We start from the raw sequence: 16,038 nt of genomic DNA on the forward strand, positions 1-16,038 counted from the left end.
TTGGGTTTTCTTCACAAACTAACATTTTTGCCCTTTTATGCAAGACCTCTGAACCTTAGCGTCTCTCTACAACTATGCATTCTAACCTTACCTACAAATTTTCATTAAAAAAATCCAATCCTTCACCTTTTTTACCCAATTAAAAATTCCTCACCATCTTGGGACAAATTTGCAATATTCATGTCATAATTGTCACTCTATGGCAAGATTTCATACTGTGGCTCATGAGTTTAACCTTATAATAATTATTGAAGTTTTATATTGCCCTTGTTTTTAAATACAGGCACAATGGTGCTCTTCCATGTTATTTTCTTTAGTAATGTCAGAATAGTTTTGCATTAATCACAGACTTATTTGGACATCAATGAGGAAAATCCTGTAATAGAGCATCTGGATATATGCAGGTAGTCCCATTGAGATTATTTAAAGTTTAAACACATCGAAAGCAGCACTAATAGCAAACTGAATTGGCATTAAATGTACCCCTCTATATATATGCATATAATGCAACACACTTTTGGATAATGAGGTGGATTTTTTTTCCTCTTTTTAGGAAGTAGTGACAAATCTATTCCAGAAGGTGATGGCTTGAAAGGAAAAAATCCTGGCTCTGATGGCAATAAATCCAATGAGAGTACCTCCCATAAGTCACGTATAATCTCGGACTGGAGAACTTTCAGGGCAAATCTTGTTGCCCGCGAACAGGTAAATTATGACATTTCTCCCCTATTGAGATTGTGAAAATCTATTAATAGAATGGTCATGCACATAAAGATTAAGAAATTGCATATTGAAAACTTTGATAGTGAGAAGGTATAGAGTAAGTACACTTGGTATTTGTTAATTTGAAAAATCTAATGTGACAGTGGCAGTGTCATTTTTTAGGTAAGGAGAGCAAATTACAGACAAGGAAAAAAAAGCAACCACACAGAAAGAGAAAACAAGCAAAGAAACAACCTAATCACCATTTTGATTTGAGGAACTGGCCAGGTCTTCATCCCGAGAAGACGACAGCCAATCTGGGGGAGAGCTCCAGACAGGGGAAACCCCTTCCTTACCTTTCGAAGCAAGAATGTGAGCTGACCAATTATGATTCTGGCTAACACAAGCATGCTTGATGTTCAAACCTGATAAGCTGTAGATAGATCGGCCACGCTTCAGGGGAGCAGTTAAATGATTTGAGATTTATAAGCTTTACTATTGAACTAGAGTCACAGAAGATCAGAATATTCTTCACACCCCTATAAACAGCAGCTTGACAACATTCTTTAATAGCAGTAATTTCAGCATACTCAGCTGACTTGGCTTTACATAGACCACAGCTAGCTAACAAAAAGGAACCAGAATCATCTCTTACCATGAAACCAAAATCACTAGAACCCAACCTGGAGAAGCTCCCATTAGTATAAGCTTTACAAAAAGATCCCAAAAAGGCAAAGATATAAAGTCTTGATTAGAAGGCTGACTATGAGGCAAACAATCTGTTGATTCTGGCCGGGAAACTTTCAGAACTTCCTTCATCAACCTGTTCACAGATAAGATGGTGAAAAAAGCATTAGGAATCACTCCACTGAAAACAAAACCATTTCTAGCCTTCCAAATCAACCACAACATAATAGCTGAATAATCTAGAGCATGAGGTTTTATCTTTGGGGGAACTTTAAGCGCCCAAACTTTTTTTCTAATGAGCCTGAGGCAGAGGTGCAGAGGTTCTTTCATTATCTTGAGGAGCATTCAACATAAAAGCCAGATGATAAGCTGATTTGACTGAGATCCTACCTTTAGCAGCTGGAGACCAAAATAACTTATCCTCATCATCCACCCTAGGAAGGTCCATCTCAATGATCCTCTGGGCAATTGCACTATCAAAATGGGCCTGAAATGAGTTCCAATTATGAGATTGGTGATCGATTAAATGACTAACCTATTTCACTTGATCAGAATTTGGTCTTGGGCCAATTGGTTTAAAGGAAGGAAGATCAATTAGCCATGGATCATCCCAGATGCTTGTGTTTTCCCCTTTTGCCATACTCCAACAAGCCCCTTCTCTTAGGATATCCCTACCTGCTAGAAAGCTTCTAAATCCCTATGAGCAAGAGGAAGGAGCTTTTGCATTCCATTTTTTTTTACCTTTCAGATACCTTCTTTCAATGGCTTTAACCCAAAGATTCTCCTTGCTGGTGAGGGATCTCCAAACTAATTTTGCTAGCAGGGCTAAGTCAAACACATGAGGATCTCTGAAATCTAAGTCTCCACTAAATTTTCTTTTACAAACCTTTTGCTAGCTAATCCAATTGATTTTTTTATGGGAATTGGATGCCCCCCACATAAATTTTCTCTTAGTCCTGGCTAGCTGAGCATAGATGCCTTTTGGAATTAGGAAGCAGGACATTGCATGGGTAGGCATGGAGGTTAAGACAGATTTTATCATTACCTCCTTACTTGGTGTACATTGGAAGGCAGATTTCCATCCATTTGCTTTGGCTTTCATCCTTTCACATAAGTAATTGAAAATTCCCTTCTTTGATTTTCCAAAAGAGAATAGAAGCCCAAGATAGGAAGAGGGATGCTTCACAATTTTAATTCCCATAATTTTAGACAATCTTTTGCTAGCTTAGGATGCATGTTTGGGACATGCAGGATTGCCCCTCCTTCAATGTTTGCATTTGAGAAAATGTAGGAGTCATCTGCCAAAAACAAATGAGTAATGACAGGCAATATTGATTCGTCTTAATGCCAGCAATAGCACCAGAAGAGTGGTGCATCTTATTTATTTATTTATTTTTGATAATAACAGAAAAAGGAAATTTTATTAAAATAAAGACTAACTTATAGCCTGGTATAGAGGTTACACCCTAAACCATTACAAAAAGCTTTCCAGATTATATTCTCGGATCTCAATTACTCTGGCATCTTATTTATTGCCAGAGACAGGACCTTAAAGCAGAGTGAAATAGATAAGAAGATAGTGGGTCCCCTTATCTTAAGCCTCTTGAGTGAGAGAAATTGGTCTCTTGGGCTACCATTCACTAGGATTTGAAAAGACAGTGATGTTATACATTCCATGACCCATTGAACAAATAGATCACCAAATCCCAACTGACTTAAATCATTTTTAACAAAACTCCATTCTACCATGTCATAACCTTTGTTCATATCCAGTTTAATGGCCATGAAAATTTTCTTTTGCATGGTAGTTTTCATAAAATGTATGATTTCATGGGATATTAAAACATTATCAAAATCATTCTGCCAAGCACAAAAGCATTCTGATTTAGGCTAATGATCATGGAAAAACAGAGCTTCATTTTTGGCAATTATCTTGTAAATGGAGTTGCACAAACTTATAGGCCTGAATTGAGTTGCAGTCTCCAAGTTCTTATATTTTGGAATTAGGGCTATGGAAGTTTTATTGATATCTTTATGCATGACGCCATTTTGGAAGAAATCCTTGACAGCTGCAACTAGACTACTCCCAACAACTTCCCAATGTTGTTGAGAAAAGGAATTTGGAAAACCATCCAGGCTCGGAGCCTTGTGAGGACTCATTTGGAATAAGGCCTCTTTTATTTCTTCTTCCTTTACTTCATATTGCAAGCCAACATTATCTTCTTCAGATAAAATTGGATGAATCAAGCCCAGAAGTTCAGCCCAATTCTCCTCATCATCTTTTAAAGCCACTATTCAGTTTTTGGCTCTCCTCAATGTGGCTTAGTGGAAAAATCTTGTATTTTTATCTCCTAGGTTCAGCCAAGATTGACAAGACTTTTGAGCCCATAAAATCTGTTCTTTCTTTTTTTGATGAATGAAGATATTTTATTAATTCAGAAAAAAGGCAGTACAGAGAACCCAAAAGAGGCACGAGCTGTTACCTCTTCAGAGTAGTATTACATCAAAATAAAAACAGAATTAGCCATAAATACAATTACAAAGCAGCCCAAAATAAATGTTCCCTTGTAGCTCCCTGCTTAGCTAACCCATCCGCTAAGGTGTTTGCTGATCTTCCCGCCCAAAGAGAGGTAACAATCATATTTCTTGTAAGCCAGTTGACTTTCCTTAATAAGTCTTTGTGTCGCCACATGGCTAAAGCTGGGTCTGTCAGCCATCCCACAACAATTTGAGAGTCTCCTTCAACTACCAAGTGCTGAACTCCTAATTGTTCTGCAATCTGAGTACCTTGTACCACCGCTAAAATCTCAACTCTATTAGAGTCTCCTATTCCCACGGGGCCTGAAAACAAGGCTAATATATTGCTCTCCATGTCTCTCAGCACCCCTCCTATTCCCAATGGGCCTGGGTTTCCTTGGCTGTTGCCATCAAAGTTCAGCTTTACCCATCCTTAAGGCGGAGGGGTCCACACTGCAGATTCCATGTCCTTCCTTGTATGGCTGCTAGCCACCACTATCCAATATCTCCAAATATCATAAAAGGAAAAAGTATGAAAGAAGTCCATAGTTCTCAACCAATGAATGGCCCTAGTCAAGATACAATCCTCAATAGCCTGAATGCTTCTTTCCTTTTCCTTGAATATCCTTGCATTCCTTTCTTCCCAAATTGTCCACAATGCGGCTTCTCTAATACATCTCCACATCATTTTTCCTTTTGTTGTAGGCCACACAAAAAAAGAAGGATCGAACAACTGACTTAAGTCTGTGGACAGATTCCACTTGCACCCAAACAAAGAAAATATCCAACTCCAAATAGCTCTAGAAAAGGAACAAGATACAAGTAGGTGGGAGCAATCCTCGCCACTAGCTTTGCAAAGTAAACACCGGTTAGGGGACAAACACATGAAGGGCCTTTTCTTTTGCAAGCAGTCCAAGGTATTAATCTTTCTATAAAACACCTCCCAGTAGAAAATAACAATTTTAGGTGGAACATGTCTATACCAAATCTCCTTGGTTGGAAAACTCCACTAACTCAGGGAAGAGCAAAGGGACTTAAAAAAGGAAGCACAAGAGGAGTAACCTTTTGGATTAGGGGACCATAATCTCACATCCATACTAAGAGGGTCCAAAAAGACACTGCCAAGAAGAGACAACAGATCTGAAACATTGTTAAGTTCATCATCCCTCAAACCTCTCCGAAAGCCAAAATCCCAAGTTAAGGACGAGGGTGATATAGAAGATGGCAGAAAGTGAGAAATAACTTTTTCCTTGTAAAGGGAAATAGAATAGAGAGACGGGAATTGGTCCTTTAGAGAAACAGTCCCCACCCAAGTGTCTTCCCAAAATAAAACAAGGTTACCAGAATTGACATCATACTTGACAAAGTTGAGAAATTGAGGGAGGATACTTTGGATTGCTTTCCAAGGAGATGCCAACGTTGCTTGTCTTGATACACTGCATCCCATCCGTTTTCTAGTCTTCCATGCATACTAGCTATCACTTCATGCCACAACTTCTCCCTTTCTCTAGGCCACCTCCATGACCATTTTCCTAAGAGGGCTTTATTCTTGAGAGTTAACCTTCCTAACCCCAGTCCACCTTCTTCTTTGCTCCTATAGACTATTTCCCAATTAATTAAATGATCTTTCTTTTCCTCCCCTGGCTCCCAAAGAAAATTTTCTCATTAATCTCTCCAGCTTCTTAGCCTCCCTATTAGGAATCCTAAAAATGGATAAGAAATAGACCGGTAGGTTTGCTAGGGTGGCTCTCAATAAAGTCACTCTACCCCCTATAGAGGATATAGTTTCTTTTCTAAGTAGCTAATCTTTTCTCAAACTTTCCAAAACTGGGTTCCAAAAGCTACTCTCTTTTGGGTTAGCTCCTAGAGGGAGACTAGACTTGTTCACGGGCCAGGCTTCGGGCTTGACTTTCACTGTGCCAGGCTCAGGCTTTGGGCTGGGCCCCATTCAAAATTTGGCAAAAGCCAAGCCCGAGCCCAGCCCATGAACAGGTTTAAGGGAGACCTAGGTATTGCAAGGGCCAGGAAGAAACATGACAACCTAGACAATCTACCACAGATTGAATAATCTCCTCATTCATATTGACACCTACCACACAACTTTTATCCAGGTTTACCTTCAAATTGGAGATCTTCTCAAAATGTTGTAACAATGCTCTAAGGTTCCTCACATTTTGTCTGTCACCTCCTTCACAAAATATTATGATATCATTAGCAAACTGTAGATGGGTTATCCGGACATTGTTCCTTCCTATCCTCCAACCACTCATTTCCTCTTCCCTATCTGCCTTAGAGATCAATCTACTGAAAACATCTTCCACTAAGGTGAAAAGAAACGGAGAGAGTGGGTCACCTTGTCTAAGGCCTCTACAAGCTGGAAAAAAGTCTTTGACCACCCCATTAACCAAGACTGAGTAATCTCAGGAACTAATACAGCCCTTTACCCAATTGCACCATCTATCTCCAAAGCCATAACACCCAAGTATCTCTAGTAAAAAACTCCAATCCACAAGATCATAAGCCGTCTCTAAATCTAGCTTACACGCAAAATCTTGATTCCCCAACTTTCTCATGTCCTCCACACTCTCATCTGCTATTAATATCTGATCTGTTATTTGCCTTCCTTGCACGAAAGCACCTTGTGCTTGACTAATGACGGATGGTAGTACTATTCGGATTTTTATAGACAACACTTTATCCAGGATTTTATAGATGCTAGTCACCAAACTAATCGGCCTATAATCCTTAGGGTCCTTTGCATCTATCTTCTTTGGGATTAGGGCTAAGAAGGTTGCATTAACTCCAGGGCTTACCTTTTTTTATCTTCAATTCCTCATTTAATTGGCACTCCAATTCTCTCACCTTGGAATGACTATAAGAACTTCCAGGTTGGTTCCTTTGTATGCTAAGGGCCAGTTGAAGAGCTTTGATTCTGTCCTCGACCTTCCCAAAGACCTTGTTCCATTTCAAAAGTTCTGATTTCTACTTCCTACAGTTTTTAACCACCAATAATTGACTTCTATCTTATCCTCTTGAGTTCCAGGCTTCCTTTATTAGATTTGCACGATCTTCATGAGTACTCTTCTATAAGTTTTCAAATCTAAAAGGTCTTTTGAGCTTACCCAATAGAGAAGAGGTATCCAAACATATAGGTATGTGATCCAAGCCACCAATGGACAGGTTGACCACTCGAGCCTCCTGAAAAGTTTCTAACCATTGACTATTTGCCATTAGCCAAGTCAATTTTTTCTTTAATATTTCCTTTGCCCTCTCTGTTATTTGCCCATGTAAACTTGGGTCCATGGCTAATAACTAGCTTCAGAACCAAGGATCTCAAAACCTGCTTGTGCTTCTTCAACATAGAAGAAGTAATCAGCTCTCCACCACATTTATCCTCTCTTCTAAATATCATATTAAAATCCCCTATGCAGATCCAAGGCCCAGAAACCAGACTTGCAGTTCTCTGCCATAACTCTAGGAATTCTTCCTTTTTCTTTTTATCTAGCTCTCCATAAACAAAGGAAATCATAGACAGTTCCTTTCCTTCCTCTACCATAGCTGCCGTGATGATTCTCTCATTTGTCAATTTGACTTTTAACTTCCAGGTCCAGATTCTAGAAAACTGCTAGTCCTCCAGATAATCCCATCACATCAACTCCCCAACACTCCCAATCTCTAACCTATCTTAGTTTTCTTTTGCAAATTAACAACATAGTTGTCAAGGCAACGCCTAGGTGACAAGGCGCCCTTGGAGGCTCGCCTTGCCCAGTCACCTAGCAGTTTTGTGCAATGGGTTATAAAATACTTTTATATTTTTAAGTTTTTGACATTATAATTATAAAATAGACATTATTAAACTAGAATATTCATTTTATGTGTTTATATACTAATTTCTTTTTATTATTTTCTTATTTGTTAGGGTTTAATCAATGCAAACATTGCTAACTGCTGTATTGAACCCATGGTTCAAAGTATCGATACACCTCTGTGTATCGATAGAAGTGTATTAGTACTTGTAACGATACCTCCCCCTTTTTTTATTTCTTTGGTTTTCAATTTCATTTTTAAATATATATATATATATATATATTATTTAAAAAAATGTGTCCCTGAAAATATCGAGACCCCAAAGATACAATACAATACACCCGATACAGGGCGTATCGTATCAAAATTTTGATCCTTGATTGAACCCTCAAAAATTTCAAAACCTGGACCAATAAACAACACATTTTCTTCTTCCACTTCTTCTTCTTCTTCTTCTTCTTCTTCTTCTTCTTCTTCTTCCACCTTTTCTTTTCTTCTTTCCTATAACAAAAGTAGGGGTTCTGCCCCTATATTTTTTGAATTTTCTTTCCTTTGTTCTTTTTCTTCTCATAAAATGTTGATTTTTCTAGACTTATGAAATTTATACTTCTCTTATGAAAATTATGAATAAGCATTTTGTTTCCATCAGAAAGATTTTATTAGGCTTTACATCATTAGAGACTCTTTTAAGGGCCTGGACTGTCAAGGGAGAGCCCAGTCCTTGACAGTTCCAACTTAGGGTTAATATTGGTCCCTTGGGGGCTGAGAGGCAGCCACCCGCACCCTTCTATTAATAGCTGGATTTGAATAACAAGAGGACATCAAGAACAACCCAATACATCTCAACTCCCCCAACAGCATAGTGGCTCTTTTGTTCTTTATTCTCTGATTCTCACACAAAATTTCCAAAATTTCTTTGATGCTCTTCCTCTGTTTCTTTTTTTTTTTTTTCAATTCCTTTTGAAAAAAAAAATGAAGCATTCTATTAATCCCATTGTTCAATTTTGATTTGCAATTTTCCTGCCTCTACCTTTGTTTTCTTTCACAAACTTTATGTAATTTCCTTTCTTATATAATTGTTTTTTACCACTCGGGGAAATTTGTGCATTCATGTAACTGGCTACTTGAAACACCAACAGATGCATTGGTATTATCAATTAAATAAAAACATCTTGCAAAAGTTAACCAGTACGAAGTCCATTACCTCCATTTCCGCTGTTGCATTTTCTTCACTGATCTGGTTCGTTGCAGCTGGTTCTGCATAGATGTCCATGTTGTTCTTGGTATTTATTTGGCCACTTTCTTTTGGCACTATCTTCTCTTTCCATGCCCCACCAGCTCAGAAAAGCTCGGATGGTTGCTGAGTTTTCTAACCTTCCACCGTTCTCTTGCTGTCAACAGTCTGAGAGTCAGGAACAAAATCTGTCTCATCCAGATCAATTCCAATCTTTCTTTTTGCTCTCTTTGGGTCAACCAGACTTTCTGCATCACTTGAGCTCGAAGACTCCGGTCAAGCTCTTTTCCGACCCGCATCCATTACCATATCCTGTTCCAAATAGCTTAATTGCTCACTCAGCCGTCACCTAATCTTTCTTTATTAGAGCCAGCACTATTCCCAACTCGTGATTAACTGAATCACTCTGATCAGATTTTCCAGTCCCCTCAACTTTGCAACCTTTATTTGCATTTTGTACTTTGTCCTCTATTAACTGAGTTTGTCTGGGGACTTGTTCAAATTGGTCTCCTACTCTGAGAGCTGTTTTAGGCCTTACCCATGTGCACCTTGCTCAATCACCACAGTGAAAGTTTGGCATTACTTGTGAGAAGCCTGTCTCTCGACTTGCCACACTGGATTGCCTGCCTCCATTGTAACTACTGACGCTATGACCAATCAACTTGACTGGTGACAGCATGATTTCGAAACTTGTGCCTGCATGGAACCCTGGCTTGATGGGGCTTGCCAGAGAAGAGACCTCAGAAAACAGTTGACGCTGAACATTGTTGTTTCCTTCTGCTCTGATCAATTCCCCTTCACGTCTGTCTCTTTGTTCCATCTTCCGCTGTTTAGAGGTTGAACTTTGACAGACAACTATCTGTTCCAAACCTGGAATAGCCCAACCTTCTGTTCTGTTCAGCCAGGCTTCCCTGTGACTCGCTGCTGTCTCTTCATTACTGATAAATTTCTGTTCTTCACTTCCGACCTCCTCTTTGAGCCAGGGACCATAACCTTTGATTTCCATTCCTATCTATAGTTTTTGGGTGTCTACTATGTTATTTGCTTGATTCACCAGATGTGCCCCCAAGAACTGTTCACAGTTTTCTTGTTGATGGCCTATCTTTCCACACTTGTAGCAGAACACCAGTAGCCTCTCGTACTGGATCGGATACCATTTATTTGTTCCATTTGAGAGTCTTCTACGAACAACACACACTAACAGTTTAAAGATGCGAATTTCCACCTTACCCTGAGAAATAATCCAGCAAGGTGGGCTACCAGAAGTTGAGCAGATCTAGGAGAAAATTTCTGGGGTGTTCTTGAGATCCCAGCCTGTATAAACATGTTTTCATAGCTTTGGTCGGGCGTTACCTTGACACCTATTAAAGTTGTATCTTCTTTTTATTTAATAAAAATTTTCTTCTTTATTCATTGAGAAAAAGGTGGGCATTCTCCGTTCCTTCTGTCTTCCTAACTCGAGTTGTGATTACTTCACTTACCTGTCTGCCGAGATTTTCTCCGATGGCTTTGGTCATGGATTCCACCAGTAGATCTAAAATCCTGATCCAAAACTTCATATTGTTGGTGATCATTTCTTGGATATTCATTTCTGGCTCCCATTCTTTCCGCAACAGGGGATACTCCTTTATCAACCACGGTTAGAAACTCCATTTTATCTTTGGCTTTGAATCTGAACCTTAGAATGTCACCACTGAGCATCTTGACCTTGTATCCCCTTTCTAATTTCAAGAGGTTTTTTTCCCTCTCAAGGGTTTCCTTTACACTGGATTTTTTATCGGAGATTTTTTCCGAACAGTCTTTAAATTTTTTGTATGCCATGTTCTCCTTGAAATCATCTCCCCAATCTGCATCATTCTGCTTTGCCCCTTCTTTTTCCTGCTCCTCTGAAGAAGACATCAGTCCTTGCTGGATCTTTCACTTGAACTCTCTCTTCCTTTCTCTTTCTATCAGGAAAGATTTACTGTTTCGCTCTTTTGCTGAAACCTAGCTCTTCACAGAGTACTCCAAGGTGAGCCCCCTGTTCCATGGCAGTGGTCATTGCCATTGGACAGTCTAATTGAAATACACAGTTCTACATGATGTTTAAAATAAATATTGTTGTAGGTAGGGATGCAACTTGGGTGGGCTTGGGTTGGGCTTTTGTGAAAATTTGAATGGGCCTGGCCCAAAGGCCCAAGTCTGAAGCAGTAAAAAAATTCTAACTCGGGCCAATGCGATTTGCACCCCTAGTTGTAGGTAGCCTCTATACTTGATGCTGACTCTGAAAATACAATTTGACCATAATATGTGAATATTATGGTGATCTTCATGCTGGCCAAGTCCATAATTGTAGACATCTTTATATGAACTTAAACAATCTAATTTTATAGTAATTTTTTTGTAGTTTTAATGATCATTTACTACAAAAATGGCTCCTTTTGTTGTTTGAGAAAGATATGTTTTGTGTTTTGATAATCAAATTTTCCTTCTTATTATGGTGTCTTTTCAACTATTTAGAGCCATGTTATTGCATGCCTTAAGAGTACCCTTCCAAATTGAATATACATTTCAATATATATATATATATATATCAGTTTCACAAAGATACAAATGCTAAACCACATAATACACTGGTATTCCATCATCTTAACATCACATATCAAATGTATTGGTATATCTTAGTATCCATCATGCAATACAGGATGTGAAGCTCTGATCAATTATGATACCCTGCCAGTTACCTGTACATGCCTAGTGTTACTACTGGTGTCAGTCCTGTTGGATACATATCAAAATCTGCATAGTTACTTCTAATGTACTATATAACATCAAAAAATATTTCAATTGGTATATTTTAACAAATTATATTATTAAAAAATCTACACATGTTTTGAAATTTAATCAAACTTGGCAAGATAAGCGTCACTTTGTGTTTGTTTGGGCCAAGTGATTTGGCCCTTGCTTTGTCTGGTCCATCTTTGGTTTTGTGGGCCTCTTCTTATATTTCTATTTTTTTTTTCTTTCTTTTAATGAATCATACTTTACCCTTTTCAAAAGAAAAAAAAAATGAAAAAAGATTAGCTTCAAAAACTAGAGAGATAAATGCATGATATAAGCATATTATATTGGCATACACAAATTCATATTTGTGTCCGGTATTTTAGGAAATGGAGAGTTGTATCCCTGTTTCCTATATCCATGTCCATGTCCGTACCCATACCTGGGCATCATAACTTCACAAGTAATAAATATTAAAGAAAATGAATTTATATTCTGAGGACTGATAGCATGCATCAGGCCAACTTCTGTACCAATACAGACAGAGTATGCCCAATGGAAAATTTAAGATTATTATTGTAGTGGGTATCTTCATGGATCCTGATGCAGTTGGGCTGGAACAAACTATCACAAGAGAGAGAGAGAGAGAGAGAGAGAGAGAGAGAGGAAGAGAAAAGAGAGAAATCCCAAGGAATCACTCCAAGGTTCCTAGAATCACTCTAGGGTTTGTAGGAATCACTCCATACAGCAAAACTTGCAACAGAGCTCTAAAGAAATCTTCATTTGCTTCAAAAGGAAGAGAACACATCTATTTATAGAGTGACTTGTGTGGCCCGGAATACTGTTCACCGTAATTACAAAAAAGCCACTTCTTGTCTTGTGCATCAAGAAACATAATAACTTCTTACCTGCTAATGCAAATAAACTGAAAGTTGAAAGAGAAACACTACTAATCCAGATGAACAAGATGCTATAGCCCAAGCCCACGTGGGACTGGTCAAAATGACGAAAATACCCATAATGTCCAAATATACAGAAATATAAAAATTTCAGAAAATTCCAAATTTGATTCTTCAGCTCCTGCATTATATCCCACCATGTTTGTAATAGCACTGAAGCTTCTTGATTCGGTTTTCCTCTAACAATGACTTTCTTTTCCTCCTTTCTCCTGGTTTAATTATCCTCAAAATTTTCTATAGGAATGACTTCCACGTGTTTATTTAGCAACGGTAGTTGTAACAAGTTCTGTTGTTGCTTCAAGTATAATGTTTTTCAGCTTGTATAAGCATTAAACAGAAACCTTGTTTTTCATGTCCTTGCTTATCTTACCTACATTAGATTTTTCTGCTTATCTTAACAATAATATATGATTACATCATCATCATCATCTAAGCCTTATCCCAACTCTATGAAGTCAGCATTATGAATCCTATTTCACCATTTCATTGTATCAATGCCATATCCATTGTTAAGTTATTAGTGCTTAAATAATTTCTTATTACTATTTATCAATGCCCAGAAAACAAAGTCACCACTTTCCCTGTAGCATCCCTAAGCACAGCTCCAATTCCTGACAGTCCTGGATTTCCTATTGAGCTTCCATCAAAATTTAATTTTATTCTATTAGGCAGAGGGGGCAAGCAGTCCATAATTATTTTGTTCTTCACAGCAGATGAATTTGCTACTCCAAACCAAGCTCTGAGGATATCACCCACTGTCAACTTTTTGGAAAGCTTTTTACCCAGTTTGCTGTCTTGATCTTTATGCCTTCAACAATGTCCTTTAGGCTCCTGCACTTATCCTTGAATAATCTTTCGCTTCTTTCTCAAATTGTCCAGATAGTTGCTACCCCAGCTGCCTTCCATTGTAGTTTTGCCCTCTTCTTTGGTGCATGGTATTCATTGATTAACTTGAGATAATTCTCCCAAGGTGTTTAAGTTGAGATAATTCTCCCAAGGTGTTTAAGTTGAGATAATTCTCCCAAGGTGTTTAAGTTGGTTTCTCACATTACAAGTAAAATACATATTGCTTATATGATCTTGGCACAACAATGGTTGCATGATCTATTCACTTTTGTAAGCTATGTACCGGCCCATTTCTTAATGTTATTGATGATTAGTATGAGTACAACCTCCAAAGTTAATGGGAAATTACACCGGAATCCTTCTCCAGGTGCAAAATGTAGATTCTGATTCTTCTGCTCAAGATAGGGTCTACCATGAGCCAACCAGGTCACTTGGCCTTAAATGGGCCCACCCAATTCCTGTACCTGAGACTGGTTGTGTTCTGGTTGCCACCGAGAAGCTTGATGGTGTTCGTGCCTTTGAAAGAACTGTTGTCCTGCTCCTCAGATCTGGAACCAAACGCCCGTATGAGGGACCATTTGGTGTCATCATCAACCGCCCGCTTCCCAAGAGAATTAAGCACATGAAGCCCACAAATCTTGACCTTGCAACTACCTTTGCAGATTGCTCTTTGCATTTTGGAGGGCCACTAGAAGCTAGCATGTTCTTGTTAAAGACCGGAGAGAAATTTCAACTTCCAGGTTTTGAACAAGTGATTCCTGGACTGTGTTTTGGTTCTAGAAACAGTTTGGATGAAGCTGCAGGGCTAGTAAAGAGAGGGGTGCTTAGGGCTCAAGATTTTAGGTTCTTTGTTGGATATGCAGGATGGCAGCTTGATCAGTTAAGAGAGGAAATTGAATCAGATTACTGGTATGTTGCCGCATGTAGTGCAAATTTGATTTGTGGGGGTTCACAGGATTCTTCATCAGGCCTTTGGGAAGAGATTTTGCAACTAATGGGTGGTCATTACTCAGAACTGAGCCGGAAGCCAAAGCAGGATGGTTCATGAAGGTATGTGCAAAATGAAATTGTACAGAGCGTTTGCTGAACTTGATTGGATAGATGCTACAGATCTTTTATGTAATGTATTATCTTAGTGAAGTGACTCTTTGTTACCTAGATGCAAATAGAACAGTAAAGGAAAGAGGTCAATTTAAGAATTTCTCTAGTGATGAAGTACTTTGTCTAGTTGTTGAAAGTTAAAAGGGCAGTAGGCACCCAATGTGAACAAGTTGAGGTGCTTTGCTAAACCGAGAGGGGAAACTAAAAGACTAAGGCCCTCCCCAGGGTTGAATCATTCAACCTGGGGATTAGACCAGCAGGATTTTTGTTTTTTTTCGGTAATAGAGTTAAACCTTCCCTAATATTTATGCTAAATATTAAGACTACCCCTATATTTATAAAACGGACTAAGACCTCCCTGTTGGGTGATGTCATCAGACAAAGACCTCCCTTCGGTTAAAAACCCATCAAGATTCGTTTGAATGTTATATCACGTGCCTGAAAATTTTTGAAACCCCGAAATGTCCCTCTAGCCATGATTTAGAAAACCACCTAAACTCGTAAAATTGTATTCATCTCCTTGTGCTTACGAATCATTCTCTTGCCATTGGAGATGGTATGCATTTTATTTCATCCAAAATCTTGGTAAATTCACTGCATATTACCTAGTGAATCCTCTCTTTTATTTCCCAAGTCTCATTTTTTTTCTCTTCATTTTATCCCAAAACTAATAGGGAAGCCCTTGCTTCCCAAGGGCAAAATAGAAAAATGCCATTTGGAGATACAATAACAAATTAGGTTATATATTTTTAAATAAAATAACTATAACTATATTATTATGAATAATAAATAACTATAGTGGGTCTCAATCTGGTTTAGGGTTATCAACAAGTCACGACTAGGTAGAACCAGTTTTGAACCAATTATTTAATTGGGATCAAATCATAGACCTGATTATATTGAAAACAATAGTTGAAATAATACTAATTTATTTTTATGTTAACAAGTTAAACATTTTAAACTAATATTATCTTATTTATTATTTATCAAATTTACTATTTTAAATATGAGACATGATAAAAATTACAAGAAAGATAAAAAATTATATACTTCATAAAATATTTGGTTTCGGACCTAAATCAATTCTGGACAAGTAAGAACGAGAATCAATCCAATAATTGATCAAGACAAAATCATGGAACCGAAACTATTGTAATTATGTTCAGTGAATTTAGCTCTATCAAGATAGACCCAACCTATTGGTTCAATCCTAGTTTTTCTTAAATAAATTAATGTTTATATAATAATTTAGTAAATTGAATAATAAAATAAATAAATAAATAAGTAAAAGTTTATTGGGATGAGATCGGTATAGGCTATCTCAAACTAGACCCGACCAGTTGACAGCCCTAAATATTGGGCTCAAGGGGAGATAATAATTTGTTAATAAATTATTTATAAATAAATAAATAATTTAGTAAAATA

The 16,038-nt window shown here is 37.9% G+C and overlaps 1 protein-coding gene across 1 annotated transcript in view; it reads left to right on the forward strand.

The window, feature by feature from the left end:
- LOC148852801 (electron transporter, putative (DUF179)) overlaps positions 1-14,711 on the forward strand; it is a 31,262-nt gene extending 16,551 nt beyond the window's left edge. Inside the window, exons 2-3 of the mRNA XM_088946372.1 lie at positions 554-705; positions 13,880-14,711. Of these exons, the coding sequence (XP_088802498.1) occupies positions 554-705; positions 13,880-14,560 (833 nt within the window). The 3' untranslated portion in view covers positions 14,561-14,711. The remainder of the gene's footprint in view (positions 1-553; positions 706-13,879) is intronic.
- Positions 14,712-16,038: the final 1,327 nt, after the last annotated feature.

Source organism: Nelumbo lutea, chromosome 5 (genome assembly GCF_056320005.1).
Source record: "Nelumbo lutea isolate HS-2025 chromosome 5, American lotus-T2T, whole genome shotgun sequence".
In the NCBI taxonomy this organism is placed as follows: domain Eukaryota; kingdom Viridiplantae; phylum Streptophyta; class Magnoliopsida; order Proteales; family Nelumbonaceae; genus Nelumbo; species Nelumbo lutea.